A 21,523-nucleotide genomic window follows, 5' to 3' on the forward strand; every position below is an offset into this window, starting at 1 on the left:
GGAATGTAAACTAGTACAACCACTATGGAAAACAGTAAGGAGATTCCTTAAAGAACTGAAGGCAGAACTACCATTCGATCCAGCAATCCCACTACTGGGTATCTACCCAAAGAAAAATAAGTCATTACATGAAAAAGACACGTGCATACACATGTGTATAGCAGCACAATTTGCAACTGCAAAAATAAGGAACCAACCTAAATGCCCACCAATGAATGAGTGGACAAAGAAAATGTGGTATATATACACCATGGAGTACTATTCAGCCATAAAACAGAAAGCAATAATGGCTTTTGCAGCAACTTGGATGGAGCTGGAGGGCATTATTCTAAGTGAAGTAACTCAGGAATGGAAAACCAAGTATCGTACGTTCTCACTTATAAGTGGGAACTAAGCTATGAGGATGCCAAGGTATAAGAATGATATAAAGGACTTTGGGGACTCAAGGGGATAAAAGACTACATACTGGATACAGTGTAACACTGCTCGGGTGACAGGTATACCAAAATCTCAGAACTCACCACTAAAAAACTTATCCATGTAGGCCAGGCACAATGGCTCACACCTGTAATCCCAGCACTCTAGGAGGCCGAGGCGGGCAGATCACGAGGTCAGGAGATCAAGACCATCCTGGCTAACACAGTGAAACTCCGTCTCTACTAAAAATACAAAAAAAATTAGCTGGGCGTGGCGGCGGGCGCCTGTAGTCCCAGCTACTCGGAGGCTGAGGCAGGAGAATGGCATGAATTCGGGAGGCGGAGCTTGCAGTGAGCCGAGATCACGCCACTGCACTCCAGCCTAGATGACAGAGTGAGACTCCATCTCAAAAAAACAAACAAAACTTATCCATGCAACCAAAAACCACCTGTACCCCAAAAACTATTGAAATAAAAAAACAAAAAATGAAAAGAAAGAATTATCTGCCCCATAGTGTTAACACTGCTGAGGCTGAGAAACCCTATATCACGGTAAGTTCCTCCCATTCACTTTTCATCTTTTAATACAGCTTTATGAGGCACTTATTATTATTATTCTACTTTACAGATGAGAAAACTGAGGGTTAGGGAAGTTAATTAAGTTAACCGGGTTACAAAGTTATAAAGTGGAGGGGCAGAATGTTGAATCTCTACCATCTGATTCTATGAGTTTATTGAGTTTCCTTCCAAAATTTAACATGCACACAAAAAGCATGTATTTTCTCCTTTTGAGGATACCAAACGTTGTTCTGCAACCGGAATTTTTTTATATTACACATCTTTGACATCTCTCTATATTAAATTTATAGGTTTATATCATTCTTAACAACAAAGTATTCTAAAAAAATGTTTAATTCACCAGTATCCAACTTACGCACACTAATGTTGCTTTTAAAATTTACTAGCATGGTGGCTCATGCTCGTGATCCCAGCACTTTGGGAGGCTGAGACAGGAGGATGGCTTAAGCCCAGGAGTTCAAGACTAGCCTGGGGAACAAAGTGAGACCCCGTCTCTTAAAAAAATTAAAAAATTAACAAGGTGTGGTGGTGCATGACTGTGGTCCCAGCTACACAGGAGGCTGAGGCAGGAGGAAGGCTGGAGCCCAGGAGGTCATGGCTGCAAGGAGCCAAGATCACACCACTGCCTCCAGCTTAGGCAACAGAGTGAGACCCTGTCTCAAAAAAACAACAACAAAAACAAACAAAAATGCTGCGGCCGGGCACAGTGACTCACACCTGTAATTCCAGCACTTTGGGAGGCTGAGGTGGGAGGCTCACCTTAGCCTAGGAATTCAAGACTAGCCTAAGAAACAGAGCAAGACCCAGTCTCTCCAAAAAAAAATTTTTTTAAACAATTAGCCAGGCATGGTGACACATGCCTGTAATCCCAGCTACCTGGGTGGCTGAGATAGGAGGACAGGTTGAGCCCAGAAAGTTGAGGCTGTTGTGAGCCATGATCGAGTCACTGCACTCTAGCCTGGGTGACAGAGCGAGACACCAAAAATAAATAAATAAATAAAATTTAAAACTATAATAAAACAATGCGGCCGGGCGCGTTGGCTCAAGCCTGTAATCCCAGCACTTTGGGAGGCTGAGACGGGCGGATCACGAGGTCAGGAGATTGAGACCATCTTGGCTAACACGGTGAAACCCCGTCTCTACGAAAATACAAAAAAAAATTAGCCGGGCGAGGTGGCGGGCGCCTGTACTCCCAGCTACTCGGGAGGCTGAGGCAGGAGAATGGCGTGAACCCAGGAGGCGGAGCTTGCAGTGAGCTGAGATCCAGCCACTGCACTCCAGCCTGGGCAACAGAGCCAGACTCCATCTCAAAAAATAATAATAATAATAAAAAATAAAACAATGCTGTGATGCGTGTTTGGTTTGCAAGAATATTTGCAGAATTTTTTTTTTTTTTTTTTTCCTGAGATAGAGTCTCACTGTCACCAGACTGGAGTAGAGTGGTGGGATCTCGGCTCACTGCAACCTCCGACTCCCCGGTTCAAGCAATTCTCCTGCTTCAGCCTCCCAAGTAGCTGGGATTACAGGCACACGCCACCACGTCCAGCTAATTTTTTATTTTTACTAGCGACTGGGTTTTACCATGTTGGGCAGGATGGTCTCGATCTCCTGACCTCATGATCCGCCCGCCTCGGTCTCCCAAAGTGCTGGGATTATAGGCGTGAGCCACCACGCCCAGTGGAATTAGTAGTTAAAAGTGGAAGTGCTGAGACAAAGGATGTGTGCAATGTAAATTTTTATAAATGTTACCAAATTATCCCTCCAAAAAGACTGCATTAACCTATATATTTCTATGGCTTTGCCCACACTGGGATTTATCAGATTGAATACTCAAGGCTGGGCACAGTGGCTCACACCTGTAATCCCAGCACTTTGTGGGGGCCAAGGTGGGTAGATCACGAGGTCAGGAGTTCAAGACTAGCCTGGCCAATATGGTGAAACCCCATCTCTACTAAAAAATACAAAAATTAGCCTGCCATGGTGGCGTGTGCCTGTGGTCCCAGCTACTCAGGGAGGCTGAGGCAGGAGAATTGCTGGAACCCAGGAGACGGAGGTTGCAGTGAACCGAGATCGCGCCACTGCACTCCGGCCTGGCCAACAGAGCGAGACTCCGTCTCAAAAAAAAAAGAAAAAAAAAAAGAAAAGAAAAACACTTCAAAATGTGATAGGTGAAAAATACGTAACACTGTTTTTAAACTTGCATTTCTGTTGTTGCAAGTGAGAATGAACATTTTTCCATACCTTCATTGGCTATTTACTTTTCTTTTTTCTGTAAATTATCTTTTTTCATTTTCTATTGAGTTTTTCATCCTTTTCCAAGTGTTTTGTAAAAGCTCCTTGCAAAATATGGAAAACAGACTCAAATCAAATGCCAATCCCAATCCAATTATTCATACTAAAAAATACTGCACTCACCAAAAAATCGCTTGTTGTCTTCGTAGTATTTGTTTCCATATTTGTCTTCCCCCACTAATGTACCAACCTTCACATCATTTGTCCTGTGAATACCCAAAAGAAAACAGACATTTTAGAATGATTCTTAGTTCAAAACATAAACGGAAATAAAGTGAGAGTAACAACTTTCAGACACAAGGGCTGCTGCATCAACTAGCAAAACGAAGAAGTGCTGGGGATGGGAAAAGATGAATTGACAACTGATGTGCCCAAATTATACTAAAAATATAAATGTAGTCCCTTCAGATTACAGGACTACTTGTATCTACTATCCCTCAGCCAGGAGGCACTGGAGTTAGTAAAACCTTCAGGAAATCAAAAAGCCAAAGTATTTCATCTTACAACGATACGAAGGTCTCCAGGCTCTTTCATTCCACTCTGGGTCTTCATTTAGGTTTCCGCGTAACTATGCTGCTCCTGGGATCAGTGAATGTCAGGACGACCATTATTATTACCTTCAACGCCTTACAGAGAGGGTACGGCAGTGCAAGGACTAAAAAAAACTTTACCAAGGTCACTGAGTTAATGTCTTGTAATGCTCATTACTCTCCAGGGCGTGGGAAAAGAGTGCAGCCCAGATGCCCTTGCCTCCGTGTCACAGCTCTGACTCTACAGAGAGCTTCGGTCTTGTCTCGGGGAGATACGCAACAGAGACCAGCCTGGGGGTGGCAAGGCAGAGATTGGGGCGCTTGTCCTTGACAAGAGCTGTGGATTCTCCAAAGTGACCCGAGCGTGGGCCCCCTTCCAATAAATCAGCCAGCGAAAGTATAGCCCCAGAGGCCAAAAGCATGGCTCTGGCCGCCTACCTGAAAAAAGCCCGTAGATAGCCTCGGAGACCGCCGTGGCCGGTGAACTGCTGCAGCCCGCGTTTCAGGACCTGCACCAACTCCATCTTGCCCCGCAGGCCCCGCCTCCCGGGTGCGCCAAGCAAAACCTACCGGATGGAAGCCGCCACTCAGCCGCAGGAAGCCCAAGCCCAGAAGGTTCCCACGCGAACGCCAGACGCCGTGGCTCTGTGCCTGCGCAGAGCTAGGGCTTTCCTACACGGTCTTGTTCTGGCTTCCCAAGTAGGCAGAATTGGTTTCCCCTGGAAGCAAAGGTACCTTAAACTTTAGAGTTTTCAGAGGTTAAATCTAGAAGGCCGGCATATGCTGGAAAGCTCACGTAGACGAGGTTTCCCCACACGGGAATTCCTCCTTTGGGAATTTCAGTTTCCTTATCTAAAAGTAATTGGCTTTGGTGGGCGCGATGGCTCACTCGTGTAATCCCAGCACTTTGGGAGGTCGGGTTGGGAGGATCGCTTGAGCCCAGGAGTTCGAGACCAGCCTCGCCAACACAGTGAGAACTCTGTCTCTACCAAAAAGAAAAAAGAAAAAAAAAGAAAAATTAGCTGGATGTGGTGGCGCGTGCCCGTAGTCCCAGCTACTCGGTAGGCTGAGGCTGAGATGGGACCATCGATTGAGCCTAAATAATTTCAATGTTACTTCATTTGTTAACCACAGTTCTACAAAGATAAACCTCCCTTCAACTATTTGGTTCCTGAGATACAATTAATATAGGAAAGGCAGTATAGGTGCTTGATTCTCTTACTTTTTTTTTAAATTTTAGAGACAGGCTTTCACTCTGTCACCCAGGCTGAAATACAGCGGTGTGATCATAGCTCACTGCAGCCTCAAAGTCCTGTGCTCGAGCAATCCTCCCATTTAAGTATGTACCACCACCCCTGGCTAATTTTGCTGTTGTTGTTTTTCAGAGATAGATGTCTTGCTATGTTGCCCAGGTTGGTCTTGAACTCTGGCCTCAATTGATCCTCCTGCCTCAGCCTCTCAAAGTGCTGGGATTACAGGTGTAAGCCACGACACCCAGCCAATTCTTTCCCTTATGTATGTTTTCAAAGTAACAATTTATTTACTTAGCTTTTTTTTTTTTTTTTTTTTTTTTTGGTAGTGGTGGTTAAAAACACAAAATATAAAATTTACCATTTTAACCATTTTTAAGTGTACTGTAGTGTTAACTACATGCACATTATTGCACAACAGATCTCTAGAACTTACTCTTCTTGCAAAACAGAAACTTTGTATCCATGGAACAACTTTTTCCTCTTCTCCATCCCCTGCCAACCACCATTCTACTTCTGTTTCTAAGAGTTTAATTTAGATACTTGATATAAGTAGAATCATGAGGTGTTTGTCTTTTAGGACCTGGCTTGTTTCACTCAGCATGATATCCACAAGGCTCATCCATATTGTACTATATGACAGGATTTTCTTCTTTTTATAAATGTTGAATAATATTCCACTGTATATATATATATGCCACCCAGTTATCTGTCCATAAACATTTCTGTTGATTCTGCCTCTTGGCTATTGTGAATAATGCTGCAATGAACACATGTGTGCAGATGTCTTTAAGATCCTGTTTTCAGTTATTTTGGATATACACCCAGAAGTGGATTGCTAGATCATATGGAAATTTTATTTTTTATTCTTGTAGGAATCCCCATACTGTTTTCCATGGCAGCAGCACCATTTCACATTACTGACAACAATGCACAAAGGTTCCAACTTCTCCACCTCCTCACCAACACTAGATATTTTCTGTGTTTGTTTGTATGTTTGTTTGTTTGTTCTGAGACAGAGTCTAACTCTGTGGCCCAGGCTGGAGTGCAGTGGTGTGATCTCAGCTCACTGCAACCTCCGCCTCCCGAGTTTTTTAGTTCAAGCGATTCTCCTGCCTCAGCCTCCCGAGTAGCTGGGATTACAGGTGTCTGCCACCACCCCCAGCTAATTTTTGTAATTTTAGTAGAGATGAGGTTTCACCATGTTGGCCAAGCTGATCTCGAACTCCTGACCTCAGGTGATCCACCCGCCTCGGCCTCCCAAAGTGCTGGGATTACAGGCGTGAACCACTGCGCCCAGCCTGTGTTCATTTGTTTTTCACAGTGGCCATCCTAATGGGTGATGAGGTGATACCTCATTGTGGTTTTGATTTGCATTTACCTGATTATTGATGTTAACCATGTTTTCATATGCTTGTTGGCCATTTGTATATCTTCTTTGGAGAAATGTTTGTTCAAGTCCTTTGCCCATTTTTGAATCGGGTTATTTGTTTTTTTGTTGTTGAGTTGTAGGCATTCTTTATGTATCGTGGATATTTTCTCCCGTTCCCTAGGTCATCTTTTCATTCTGTTGATTGTGTCTTTTGCTATACAGAAGTTTATAAGTTTGATTGTAGCCCCAGTTGTCTATTTTTACTTTGTGCTTTTGTTATCGTATCTGAGAAATCACTGCTAAATCCAATGTCATGAAGCTTCCCCCCTGTTTTCTTCTAGGAGTTTCATAGTTTCAGGTCTTACATTTAGGTCTTTAGTCCATTTTGAGTTAATTTTGGTATATAGTGTAGGGTAAAGGTTGAACTTCATTCTTTTGCTTGTGGATATCTAGTTTTCCCAACACTATTCTCTCCCCACTATGTAGCCTTGGTACCCTTGTCAAAGATCACTTGACCAAATACTTAAGAGTTTATATCTAGGTTCTCTATTCTGTTCCATTGGTCTATATGTCTGTTCTTATGCCAATACCACTCTGTTTTGATTACTGCATCTTTGCACAATGTTTTGAAGTCAGAAAGTGGGTTCTCTATTCTATTCCATTGGTCTATATGCCTGTTCGTATGCCAATACCACTCTGTTTTGATTACTGCATCTTTGCACAATGTTTTGAAGTCAGGAAGTGGAAGACCTCCGGCTTTATTTTTCTTAAGATTGTTTTGTCTATTCAGGGTCTTTTGAGATTCCATATGAATTTTATGACTTTTTAAAAATCTGCAAAGAAAAATGGCACTGGGATTTTGATAGGTATTGCAATGAATCTGTAACTTACTTTGGGTAGTATGGGATTTTAATTTTAACAATATTAAGTCTTCCATTCCACAAACATGAATGTCTTTCCATTTATTTGCATCTAATTTCTTTCAGCACTTTTGTAGTTTTTGGTATATATATAAGTCTTTTGCCTGCTTGATTAAGTTATTCCTAAATATTTTATTCTTTTTGATGCTATTTTAAATGTGATTGTTTTCTTAATTTCCTTTTTGAGTTGTTCACTGTTAGTGTTTAGAAGGCAACTGATTTTCGTGTGTTGATTTTGTACCTTGCAACTCTGTTGAATTCATTTATTAGTTCTGACCAATTTTTGGTGGAATCCTTAGGGTTTTCCACATATAAGACATGTCATTTGTTAATGGAGATAATTTTACTTTTTTGTTTTTTTTTTAAGGCAAGGTTTCACTCTGTCACCTAAGCCGGGGCTCAAGTGATCCCCCTGCCTTAGCCTCATGAACAGCTGGGACTACAAGCATGCAACATCATGCCTGGCTAATTTTTTAAAAAGTTTTTTGTAGAGATAGGGTCTTGCTGTGTTGCCCAGATTAATCTTGAAATTCTGGCCTCAAGCAAGCAATCTTCCCATCTCAACCTCCCAAAGTGTTAGGATTATAGGCATGAGCCACCGTACCTGGCCCTTCTTTTCCAATTTTCAGCTTTTATTTATTTATGTTTTGCCTAATTGCTCTGGCAAGGGTTTTTAGTTAATATGTTGAATAGAAATAGCAAGAATGTACACACTTGCCTTGTTCCTGATCTTAGAAGAAAAGCTTTCAGTTCTTCACTATTGAATATGAAGTTAGCTGTGGCCTTTTCAAACATGGCCTTTATTAGGTTGAGATAATTTCCTTTCATTCGTAGTTTGTTGAGTGTTTTTGCCAAGTGCTTTTTCTATACCAATTAAAATGATAATATGGTTTCTGTTTTTCCTTCTGTTAATGTGCCTCTCAACTTACAATGGTGTTACATTCTGACATGCCCATTGTAAATAAAAATCTAAATAAAAAATGCACCGAGGCCATGTGTGGGGTGGCTCACACCTGTAATCCCAGCACTTTGGGAGGCTGAGTCAGGCAGATCGCTTTGAGCGTAGAAGTTCCAGACCAGCCTGCGCAACATAGTGAAACCCTATCTCTACAAAAAATTAAAAAAAAAAAAAAAAATAGATGGGCATGGTAGCATGCACCTGTGAGGCTGAGGCTGGAGAATTGCTTGAACCTGGGAAGCAAAGGTTGCAGTGAGCCAAGGTCATGCCACTGCATTCCAGCCTGGGTGACAGAGTAAGACCCTGTCTGAAAAACAAAACAAAAACACACACACAAAAAACGCATTGTAAACACCAGTAAACCCATCATAAAACAAAAAAATTGTAAGTCAAGTCATGATCAGTTGCAAACCATTTGTAGTACATTACACTGATTGATATTTATATGTTGAACCATCCTTGCTTTCCAGGAGTAAGTCAAGTCCCACTTGGCCATGGTGTATAATCCATTTTTTTTTTTTTTTGAGAGAGAGTCTTACTCTGTTGCCCAGGCTGGAGTGTAGTGGCACGATCTCAGCTTATTGCAACCGCTGTCTCCTGGATTCAAGTGATTCTCCTGCCTCAGCCTCCCAGGTAGCTGGGACTACAGGTGCCTGCTACTACATTTGACTAATTTTTGTATTTTTAGTAGAGACAGGGTTTTGCCATGTTGGCCAGGCTGGTCTTGAACTCCTGACCTCAGGTGGTCCGCCCACCTCAACCTCCCAAAGTGCTTGGATTACAGAAGTAAGCTACCATGCCTGGCCGTATAATCCTTTTAATGTGCTGTTGAATTCAGTTTGTGAGTATTTTCGTCGAGGATTTTTACATCAATATCCATCAGGGATATTGGTCTGTAGTTTTCTTGTTGTATCTGTTGTGGTTTTGGTATCAGTGTAATGCTGGCCTCATAAAATGAGTTTAGTCTGGCTGTGGTGGCTCACGCCTCTAATTCTAACACTTTAGGAGGCTGAGGTGGGCGGATCACTTGAGTCCAGGAGTTCAAGACCAGCCTGGCCAATGTGACGAAACCCTGTCTATACTAAAAATACAGATACAAAACTTAGCTGGGCTTGGTGTTGTGTGCCTATAATCCCAGCTACTCAGGAGGCTGAGACATGGGAACTGCTTGAGCCTGGGAGGCAGAGGTTGCAGTGAGCTGAGATTCCACCATCACACTCCAATCTGGGTGACAGAGGGAAACTCTGTCTCAAAAAAAAAAAAAAAAAAAAAAAAAAGAGTTTAAAAGAGTTACCTTGGCCGGGTGCAGTGGCTCCTGCCTGTAATCCCAGCACTTCGGGAGGCCAAGGCAGGTAGATCACCCGAGGTCAAGAGTTCAAGACCAGCCTGGCCAACATGGTGAAACCCCGTCTCTACTAAATACAAAAATTTAGCCAGGTGTGATGGTGGGCGCCTGTAACCCTAGCTACTCAGGAGACTGAGGCAGGAGAATTGCTTGTACCTGGGAGGTGGAGGTTGCAGTGAGCTGATCGCACCATTGCACTCCAGCCTGGGCAACAAGAGTGAAACTCCATCTCGAAAAAAAAAAAAAAGTGTTACCTTCACTCTTTCTTTCTTTCTTTTTTTTTCTCTTCAAATGAGATGGAGTCTCACTATGTTGTCCAGGCTGGTCTCAAACTCCTGGGCTTAAGTGATCTTTTCACCTCAGCCTCCCAGAGTGCTGGGATTACAGATGTGAGCCACTGTGCCCGGCCAAGTGTTATCTTCTCTTTAATTTTCTGGAAGAATTTGAGAAGGATTGGTATTAAATTTTCAATTAATTCAAATGTTTGCTGGAATTCTCCTATGAAGTATCTGTTCCTTGGCTTTTCTTTGTTGGGAGGTTTCTGATTACTGATTTAATCTCCTTACTAGTTATGAATCTGTTCAGATGTTTTTTTCTTTATTTAAAATTTTTGTTTGTTTGATTTGAGACAGAGTCTCACTCTATTGCCAGGCTGGAGTGCAGTGGTGCGATCTTGGCTCACTGCAAGCTCCACCTCCTGCGTTCAAGTGATTCTTCTGCCTCGGCCTCCCGAGTAGCTGGAACTACGGGCACACACCACCACACCTGGCTAATTTTTGTATTTTTAGTAGAGACGAGGTTTTTCTATGTTGGCCAGGCTGGTCTCAAACTGCTGACCTCGTGATCAGCCCACCTCGGCCTCCCAAAGTACTGGGATTACAGGCGTGAGCCACTGTGCCCAGCCCTTTGCTTTTGATTTCTAGCTTTATTCCACTGTAGTCAGAAAAGATACTTGGTATGATATCAATCTTAAAATTTATCAAACCTTGTTTTGTGACCTAATATGTGATCTGTCACAGACAATGTTGCATGTATGCTTGACAAGAATGTGAATTGTCTCATTGTTGGATGGAATGTTATCTGTATGTCTGTTAGGTCAAATTACTCTACAGCATTGTTCAAGTCCTCTGTTTCCTTTTTGATATTCTGTCTGGTTGCTATGTCCATTATTGAAGGTGGGGTTTTGAAAACTACTTTTATTGTGTTACTATTTCTGTTTCTCCTTAATTCTGTCAGTGTTTGCTTCCTATATTTGAGTGTTCTGATGTTAGGTGCATATTTAATTGTTATATCTTCCTAGTGGATTAACTCTTTTATCATTTTGTAATCACTTTGTCTCTTGTGACAGTTTTTGACCTAAAAGTTTATTTTGTTTGAAAAAAAGAGGTCACTCCTCTTTTTTTGTCACTATTTGCATTAAAAATCCTTTTTCTGTCTTTTCAACCTATGTGTGTCCTTACATTTACTCTAAGTAAATCTCTTACAGAGAGCATATAGTTGGATCCTGGTGGGGTTTTTGGTTTGTTTGTTTTTTGGTTTTTATTTATTTATTTATTTTTGGTCCATTCACCTACTCTGTCTTTTGATTGGGGAGTTTAATTTGTGTACATTTAAAGTAATTACTGACAGGGAAGGATTTACTACTGGCATTTTGTTAATTGTTTTCTGTATTTTTTGCTGTTATTTCATGTCTCTCTTTCCTCTCTTGCTACCTTCCTTTGTGTTTCATTGGTTTTTTGGTAGCAATTTGCCATTCCTTCATTTTCTTTTGTGTATCTTTTATAGGTATTTTCGTTATGATTATGTTATCCCTTGCTTTTTTTTTTTTTTTTCCAAACTGAAGCCGGGTTTTAATATGTTGCCCAGGTTGGTCATATGCTCCTGGGCTCAAATGATCCTCCCATCTTAGCCTCCCAAGTAGCTGGGATTACAGGCACATGCCACTGCACCTGGTGTCTCTAGCATTTTTAAAGTACAATATGTACTTATAGATTTAAATGTTTGATGTGTTTCAACCCATTGCAGTTATTATTCTAATCAATTACCAAATTGTTTTATCTTTGGGTAGTAGATACCTCTTCAGGTTGGTTCCTGACTTTCTGAGATAAAACCTAGTCATCTTTGATAGTTTTATTATCATTATTTTATTTTTGGTGTGACAAGATGTTCCCAACTCATCTTATACATTTCCTACCCTGGACCTGCAATCAGCCTTTCTTCTGGGGACCCCTACTTCAGGGTTTATGGTTGCTTAAATCTCAACTCTATCACTGTATGAGTACATTCTCACACTGCTAATAAAGGCATACCTGAGACAGGGTAATTTATAAAGGAAAGAGGTTTAATTGACTCACAGTTCAGCATGCCTGGGGGTGGGGCCTCAGGAAACTTACAATCAGGCAGAAGGGGAAGCAAAAACATCCTTCTTCTCATGGTGACAGAAATGAGATGTGCAGAGGAAAAGGGAGAAAAGCCCCTTATAAAACCATCAGGTCTCATGGGAACTCACCCACTATCATGAGAACAGCATGAGGGTGACTGCTCTCATAATTAAAGCATCCTTTCCATGACACGTGGGGATTATAGGATTACAATTCAAGATGAGATTTGGGTGGGGACACAGCCAAACCATACCAATCACTAATTAGCTATATTGAGCAAGTTGCTTGAGCTTAGTTTACTCATTTGTAAAATGGGGTTAATATTACCCACCTCATGAGATCACTGTAGGCATTAAATAAGGTACATAAAAAACTTAGCACAGTGCCTGGTGTATCATAAGTACTCAATAAAGGTTTGATAAATTACTTGTAAATAACAATAGAGGCATATGCCTTCTTGAGCAAATTTTTCACAGAACATTCTGACTTCCTGTTCTAATTTTGATCAGTTGTCTTTAGGCCTCATGCATGAATGGATGATCATTCTGGGATTTCTTTTCATTGTGTTTCTGAATAAATGAGTCTTATTTTATCTTGGATCCTGCATATTTTTCTTTCTTAGAATTCTCTCATTTAGGGTTGCTTGTTTTTTTGTTTGTTTGCTTGTTTTGGTAGAGCACATTTTTGAGACTTTTTTCAAAAATGCATGTAGGAGATAACATTTCCTTTGATTGATCCTTTACCTGGACATAAAACCCTAGGTTCAAAATAGTTTCCTCACAGAACTCTGAAAGCATTCCTCCATTGCCCTCTGATGTCTAACATTTAGCTGGGTGTGCTGGTGTATGCCTATAGTCTCAGCCACTTGGGAGGGTGAGGCAGGAGGACTGCTATAGCCCAGGAGTTTGAGGTTGCAGTGAGCTATGATTGTGGCCACTGCACTCCAGCCTGAGTGTCAGAGTGAGACCCTGTCTCAAACAAAACCCCCAAACCTCTAACATAGTTGATGAGAATCCTGCTGCCAATCTGATACAAATTCATTTGTTAAAAATCTATTTTTTAATCTTTTGAAGTTTTTCAGATTTTTCTATTTGTCTTTAAAGTTCTAAAATTTCATGAAGATTTATCTAGGGCTTTTGTAGCTGATGTTTTTTGGAATTCAGCATCATCTTTGAATTTGGAGATGTGTCATTTTTAGCAGTAGAAATTGTTTTAAATAATTTTCCCCTACATTTTCTGTTACTTCTTTCTGAAATCTGGGTATTAGGTGAACATTGGCCCTTCTGGATTGATCCCCTGTATCTTTTTAATTTTACCTGCATATTTTCCATTTTGATCTTTATGCTTTACATTCTGAACCATTTCTTTGTATTTATGTACCAGTTCACTAATTTGTTCCTTGTCTGGGTCCAGTCCATCAATCCTGATACAGATTTTTTCAACATGATTTTTTATTTAAAGAACACAGAAAGAGAGAGAGAGAGAGAGAGAGAAAGAAAGAAAGAGAAAGAGAAAGAAAGAAAGAAAAGAAAGACAGACAGGAAAGAAAGAGAGAGAGAAAGAACGAACGAACGAACTCTTTCTTTGATCTTTTTTTTTTTGAGACAGAATCTTGCTGTCACCCAGGCTAGAGTGCAGTGGTGCAATCTTGGCTCACTGCAACCTCCGCCTCCTGGGTTCAAGCAATTCTCCTCCCTTAGCCTCCCGAGTAGCTAGGATTACAGGCACGTTCCACCCTGCCCAGCTAATTTTTGTATTTTTAGTAGAGACAGGGTTTCATCATGTTGGTCAGGCCGGTCTCGAACTCCTGACCTCGTGATCCGCCAGGCCTTCCAAAGTGTTGGGATTACAGGCGTGAGCCACTGTGTCCGGCCGGTCTCTCTTCTTTTTCATAGTATCCTGTTCTGATTTTTTTTTTGTCATTAACTTGATATCAACATTGTTATTACAGAACAAACTAAAGTTAAAGAGAGATACAGAATTCAGTTGGATAATACTGACATGTTCGTGTGAACAAACATTGCCAGAAGTCTTAATTCTTTCTTCAATGATCTTAGTTTCAATTTAGCTCATCCATTTTGATCATTTTCCCTCTTAAATTTAGTACATTGAACATATGTACCTCACTGAAGAAATCATATAGTTCAATTTTCTGAACTGATTGCCCACTGCCAGCAACAACTACTTCCAATCCTTTTAGCTTATTTGGTTATTCACTACCATATTTCTAAATTACATGCTTATAATATTTCTAGATTTTTTCCAACTTTAGGCATTATTTGTTGACTTCTCCACATAAGTGAGGACTTTTAGGGCTTTCACACACTTCCCTCCTCACACTTTGCAGTCCCCCCGCCAACTTCCTGCCCCATTTTTCATATATAGTTTACTAAATTTTCTGTTACATATCCATGTAAGGACAATTTAGTGTTTACAACTTCTCAAGGGCTTACTCCCCTCCCTTGGATACAGGGAATTGTGGAGGAGATCTGGAGATCTAAGAGCACCTCATTTTTTCTACATAAGGATTTATTTTTCTATCAAATATCATGAAATATACAAAAGTGCCTATTTGATCTTAAGAATCTACAATCAGCTTAATAAGTAGAATAGTATCAGAGACTGAAGTTTTCAAAAAATGGCTGAAAAAACAGCTTTGATTCCCTAAACTCTTCCAGAATCTTGCCACTTTCCTGTCAAGGGGCATAGTTTATCTTCCCTTGAATGTGGGTGGGTCTTTGCATCAGTAAATAAAATGACATGGAAAGCAATGTGGCTTGGTTTCTGAGGGTAGGTTAGAAACAACCATCCGGCTTTTCCCTGGCACTTCCTGTCTCAGCACTTCCTCTCTCAACGCTTCCTCCAGCAGCCACATGGAAGTTACCCTTCATTTCCCACAAAATGGGGTCCAGTCTGCAGCTGAGTAGTTTTTTAGTCATCTCCTGCCCATACAAGTGTGAAGGTCCAAGATCATACCTTCTTTTTTTTTTTTTTTTCCAAATTTTAGAAACAGGGTCTCACTCTGTCACCCAGGCTGGACTACAGTGACACCAGCATAGCTCACTGCAGCCACCAACTCTGGGCTCAAGCCATCCTCCCACCTCAGCCTCCAGACTAGCTAGGGCAGCCATGCACCACCATGCCCAGCTTAAGATGTTACAATCCTTTAAACTTCTTATGATTTTTTATGTATCAATTTGTAAACAATTCCATAAGATGAAAACCACCCCTGACCTCCTAGGCCCCAGTCTTGTCCAGGTAAGCCTTCTCTACCTGGGTTTCCAAGTGAGGCTGCTGAGATGCAATATTTTTTCCCTCAAATGGTGGAAATATTTCTGGTATTTCTGGTTCCATATGCTCTTCCAGAAGTTTGCCACTTCATCATCAGGAGGTGGAGTCTATTTCCCCTCCTTTTCCAGCAGCACAGACCTTTGTGACTTCTTCGATGAGTTGAATGCAGCAGAAGACACTGAATTAGTGTTTTTGTCCTTTTTTTTTTTTTGAGACAGAGTCTCGCTCTGTCACCCAGGCTGGAGTGCAGTGGTGCTATCTTGGCTTACAGAACCTCCGCTTCCCAGGCTGAAGTGATCCTTCCACCTCAGCCTCCCAAGTAGCTGGGACCACAGGCACGTGCCACCAGGCCTGGTTTTTTTTGTGTGTGGTTTTTTTTTGTATTTTTTGTAGAGATAGGATTTTGCCATGTTGCCGTCTGATCTTGAACTCTTGAGCTCAGGCAATCTGCCCGCCTTGGCCAAAGTGCTGGAATTACAGGTGTGAGCCCCCGTGCCCGGCCTGACACTGGATGAATTCTAATGCCAGGCAAGAAATGGTAACAGAGCTCCCACGTGGCCTTCTCACCCCTTGTTCTTGGAACCTAGCCTCTAGGTTGTGAGGAAGGGAAACAAGACTAGGTATGTGTTCTGGCTTCAGCTCCACCTGAAGTCCCAGCAAATAGTCACTAACAATTTCCAGACGTGTGAGTGAATGACTACATAGATTTCAACCTCACTATTTGAGCTGTGGCTGAAAGAAGCAGAGACAGGCTGTCTCTTCCAAGCTCTGTCCATGTTGCATGTTCAGGAACACAGTACATGTTGTTTTAAACCATTACGTTTTGGGGTGGCTTGTTTAAAAGCAAATAGTTAGAACTCTGTCAATACTTTTCAAGCCCCTTATATTCTTTGTTTTTATCCTCTTCCTACCCCTTCAGAAGTAACTAGTATTCTAATTTAGTATTAATATTTCCTTTGCTTTCACAAAATTAGCTTTCCCACATAAATACCTCTCAACAGTATATTTGCCTGTTTTCAGTAAACCAGTTATTATGGTTTTGTATACTTTTGGGCTTAAAAAAAAATACAACATTGTATTTTGGGGATTCACCCATGTTTACAGTTTATTCCTTTTTTAGTGTTGCATAGTATTCCATTGGGTGATTATACCACAATTAACTTACCCATTCTCCTGTCAATGGATATTTGAATAGTTTTCCTTTTTTGCTCTTACAATGCTGACATGAATTTTTTGTATGTCCTCTGGTACACGTGTGAGTTTCTCTAAGATAATTTCATGCATGTTCAACTCTACTATTTAATGCAAAATCTTTCCCGAATTTATTGTATCAACACTCCCACCATCAACACACATATTTTCACTCCACGTACTCTACGTTTGGTTTTGCCAGACTAAAATTTTATTAGTCTAGTGGGTGTGTATTTGCTTCCCAAATAGACTTTCAACAAATCCTTCATCCTTCCTTCCAGAGATGTCACAGTACAAGAGCATTTTGGAGGATCTGTGATACAAATCAGATTGCTTCGCAGCTTTCCACACTGCAGGATAAAAAGTCCTTCTCAGGTTTGCTAGGATCATCACTACTAATCTATTTTTAGCTTTCAAAAATTTGTGGTTATCATTTATTTCTGTCCCCTTTTTTTGTCTTTGTAAGATGCATTAAAAAACAAACAAAAACCATAAAGCAAACCAGGTGTGGCAGTTCACACCTGTAGTCCCAGCTAATCAGGAGGCTGAGGTGGGAGCATAGCTTGAGCCCAGGAGTTCTATCCTGGCCAACATAGTGAGACTTTGTGTCTAAAAAATATATATATATATAACCCACAGACCTTTAGCTGTTTTAATGCAGTTTTAGAAGGAACTTAGGGTTAAATGTATGCATTCAAGACATCTTTCACCGTGCATTAATTTTTTAATTTCAGTAAGTTTTTTCTAAATGTTTCTTGGCTTTTCAAATCTACTTGGTTATTTTTGCTGCTCCTGTTTCTTGTTTACTTTTAGATTCCATTTTTTTCTCCTTAAAACATATTATATAGTTACATTCTGCATGTGACAATTTTAAGATCTAATATTGTCTGAGGGTCTTTATGTATTGCTTATTTCCTTGTGAGTTTGATAATTTTGTGTACTCATATTTGGTTGAGCCTAATCTGCGAGAATATCAAGATTTTTAAATTAAGGGTTGGTAAACCATACTCCAAGAGCCAAATCCAGTCCACTGCCTGTTTTTGTATGTTTTAGTGGACCACAGGTATGCCCACTCATCTATGTTGTCTATAGTTACTTTAGCACTTTTTGAGTCGTTTTAACAGACATTGCATGGCCTATGAAGCCAAAAATATTTCCTTTCTCAACTTCTGATCTCAATTGTGAATATTTTCTCCAGAGAAGATTTACACTTGCTTCTGCCAGGACGCAGAGGGTACTACTGACCTGAAACAACCTTAGCCTTCTTTAGGAAGTCATCTCCAATTTGGTGAACTCAGCTAATAGATCAGAGGCCTTCAGAGTATCTATTCCTTTATACTGCTAAAAGTAGCAGTTGTCTTCTTTGACTATATTGTGATTTCGAGATGGTATATCCTTTAAAATTTATAATGATGGATCATTTCCACCTACAGACTAGTGTCCTTTTGTGGAACGTTTCTTACATTATTTAACAATTTCCTTTTCTATTTTCCCTTTCTTAAACTTAGTATTGAAAATGTTAGACCTTGGCTGGGCATGGTGGCTCATGCCTATAATCCCAGCATTTTGGGAGGCTGAGGTGGGCAGATCACTTGAGGTCAGGAGTTCAAGACCAGCCTGGCCAACATGGTGAAATCCTGTCTCTACTAAAAACAAAAAGAAATTAGCCAGGTGTGGTGGCATGTGCCTGTAATCCCAGCTACTGGTGAGCTAAGGCAGAATTGCTTGAACCTGGGAGGTGGAGGTTGCAGTGAGCCGAGATTGCACCACTGCACTCCAGCCTGGGCAACAGAGCGAGACTCAACTCTCCCCCTCCCCCTGTCAAAAAAAAAAAAAAAAAAAAAAGATCTTGTTTGATTCTCTAATTTTATCATTTCTATCCTGTTTCCTATTCCTTTGTCTTTTGGTTTTACTTTCAGGGTGAATTCCCCAATTTTATCTACCAGTCCTTCTAATGAATTGCCTTGACTGTCATTTTTAATTTCTAGGGGCAATTCTTTGCTTCAAATTTGTTTTGGGAAACATTCTGTTCTCCTTTTATGGATACAACATCTAGTTTCTCTCAAGATATTAATTATATTTGGGGAATGTTTTTCTGATCTTTATATTTTGTATCTGCTCCCTACCCCTCATATCTGGTCTCTCATGGATAGAGATTTTCCTCAAATATCTGGCTATCCTGGGCTGTAAGTTCACATTTAATAATAGGGCACTAAAGAGCTGAATGGAAACCGAATACATGCACACGACTTGGTAATTGGAGGGCTTCATTGAAGAGTGATAAGGTGGCAAACAGGCTTTATTATTATTATTTTTTATCATTAAGGGATAACCAAAATGGAGATCTTTTCTCTGGGGCCATTTAGCTTCTCCAAAGAAAAAAACCTGGCAGAGAAAACTGTACTTGATTGCCAGTATCCTGGGAAAAGGATAGGGAGGCTACATACCAACCAAATGCAGACTTTTTTTTTTTTTGAGACAGAGTCTCGCTCTGTTGTTTCCCAGGCTGGACTGCAGTGACACAATCTCAGCTCACTGCAACCTCCACCTCCCGGGTTCAAGCAATTCTCCTGCCTCAGCCTCCTTAGTTAGCTGGGATTACAGGCGTGTGCCACCATGCCCAGCTAGTTTTTGTATTTTCAGTAGAGGCGGGGTTTCACCATGTTGGTCAGGCTGGCCTCGAACTTGTGACCTCGTGATCCACCCACCTTGGCTTCCCAAAGTGCTGGGATTACAGGCATGAGCCTCCACTCCCGGCCTCCAAATTTGGATTTTCACTTCCTCCATATTTTCAACCCTGTATCTTATTCACACCTTCTGTTATCCCTGGTATCCTGTAAGTCCTATGCTCTTCCAGTTCAGTTTCTCCAAAGAATTAATCTCTGGCCTCCTCCTGCTTGAAAAGGGAGGAGAGAAAGTGGCCACCTGATTTTTTTTTTTTTTTTTTTTTTTTTTTTTTTTTGAGATAGGGCCTGGCTCTGTTGCCCAGGATAGAGTACAGAGGCATGATTTTAGCTCACTGCAACCCCGATCTCCTGGGCTCAAGCTGTACTCCCACCTCAGCTTCCCAAGTAGTTGGAACTACAGGTGCACACTACCATGCCTGGCTTTTTTTTTTTTTTTTTTTTTTTTTTTTTTTTGTAGAGATGAGGTTTCACTACATTACCCTAGGTAGTCTCGAACTCCTGGACTCAAGCAATCTGCCTTGCTCGGCCTCCCACAGTGCTGGGACTATAGGCATGAGCCACCACGCCTGGCCTCCACCCATCTTAAGTAGGGTTGGGGAAAGATAGTCTAATTATTCTGTATCCAGACTTGCAACCAATCTACTTTTTTTTTTTTTATGTCTCAAGCATCATTTCTGTATCTGAGCACTGGTTCCTTCAAGGTACTAAGCATCTTGTCTGGTATCCTGGCTTCTTTCTCATTGCATTGCCTTTTGTAGTCACTCAGTTAAAGCTTCTTTAGTTCTGGTTCTACTAAGTCAGTCATTCTTTCTCTATCTGCATTTTGTTTTCCAAAAATTTACTTTACTCTGTCCTTTAATTTCTTCTCTCCTGTTCCATTTGTCATCGTGTAGTTATACTTTATGGACATTTTACTGAGATTTCAGGAAAGAAAACAAAAGCTAATCTGCAGTATTTAGCTGGGAGTCTTCAAATTGAATTGCAAATAACCCTAAAATATAGGACACAGAAATGTCTCCATGTTTTTCTCTTGCTGGAAGTACTTTAATTAAAATCACCCCACCTGAGAACCAAAACACCTATTATATCAGTAACGGTTCTTATTAGAGCTTTCTTAATATAGCAGATCTATACTTGCTATAGATGAAACCACAATGGAACAAATGAAGGATAAGCAATCATTAAATAGGAAAATGAATATATTTGCAAATATATTGGTAAGACACAGAAATTTATAATGCAAGTCACATTTTAATATAGTTTTAAAAACTCTTCCAAATATAATAACAAATTTAATCAGAAAAAACACCTGAAACATCTTAATTAACCATTAGTACATTAATTTTAAAGGATTAGTTCCCTGATTCCTTGGCTTACTACATTGTATTTATAAAGGTATAAACTACTGATTTTTCCATTTGAGTATTATACTAAATGTAGTTTCTTTAGCTGATAATTATAAATAAAATTGTTGACTAAGATCATGTTTTAAATAGGGAAAAAAGTAGTAAGCAATAAAATCCACATCCCCACAAAAACTTCAGCTTTTCTTCTATTGCAAAAATCTTTACAAAAAATGTACTCTTGAGTGCATTATCCATGTTTGTTTTAAAAAGCAACAAACATACCAAAATAATTCATCAAGAAATCAAAGCAAAGAAACAGTTATCAGTATCAGGTTTGCTAAAAAAATAAATCACTGTGGAAGACATCCGAGGAGTCTAACATGCATTTGTTGCAGCAGTAACAAGGCTTCAGGCTGATTCTTACACTGCTGTTAAAGCAGCCCTCCCGTGCTTTACCGTGAAAAACATCAGTGAATATTTATTTTAAAAAATTATCATTAGCTTCAAAATAATGTTTAAACTTGCCTTGAGAACATGTATTGGCTATGATAAATCCATTATTTGACAAATTGGGTGAGTTGTTTTAGTGACCTAAAAGAAATAGGCTAAAACCCATACATGACAGGGCTGGGAAGCTCTAACTCAGGTCAGAAAAGTAGAAGAGAGATCAGATTCTTTTTATGGAATGACAGAGCAACAATTTTAATATCTTTTTTGAAATAGTGAAACATTTTGGGCTCAATTAGTCTCTATTACTTTCTTTCTTTTTACAGAGACGGGGTCTTGCTATATTTCCCAGGCTGGTCTCGAACTCCTGAGCTCAAGCAATCTGCCTGCCTCAGCCTCCAAAGTGCTGGGATTATAGGTATGAGCCACCACAGCTGGCTAGTCTCTATTACTTTCAAAGATAGCAGTAGGCCAGGCACAGTGGCACGTGCCTGTAATCCCAGTACTTTGGGAGGCTG

General features: G+C 40.5%; 2 protein-coding genes across 2 annotated transcripts in view; one reads left to right on the forward strand and one right to left on the reverse strand.

Moving 5' to 3' along the window:
• Positions 1–4,432, reverse strand: part of NDUFA12 (NADH:ubiquinone oxidoreductase subunit A12) — a 42,052-nt gene extending 37,620 nt beyond the window's left edge. Inside the window, exons 1-2 of the mRNA XM_050747213.1 lie at positions 4,256–4,432; positions 3,411–3,493 (exon numbers count right to left, since the gene is read on the reverse strand). Coding sequence (XP_050603170.1) covers positions 3,411–3,493; positions 4,256–4,341 — 169 coding nt within the window. The 5' untranslated portion in view covers positions 4,342–4,432. The remainder of the gene's footprint in view (positions 1–3,410; positions 3,494–4,255) is intronic.
• The window catches only part of METAP2 (methionyl aminopeptidase 2), an 817,888-nt gene that overhangs the window by 311,925 nt on the left and 484,440 nt on the right, over positions 1–21,523 (forward strand). The window lies entirely within an intron of this gene.

This window comes from Macaca thibetana, chromosome 11, assembly GCF_024542745.1.
Source record: "Macaca thibetana thibetana isolate TM-01 chromosome 11, ASM2454274v1, whole genome shotgun sequence".
NCBI lineage: Eukaryota > Metazoa > Chordata > Mammalia > Primates > Cercopithecidae > Macaca > Macaca thibetana.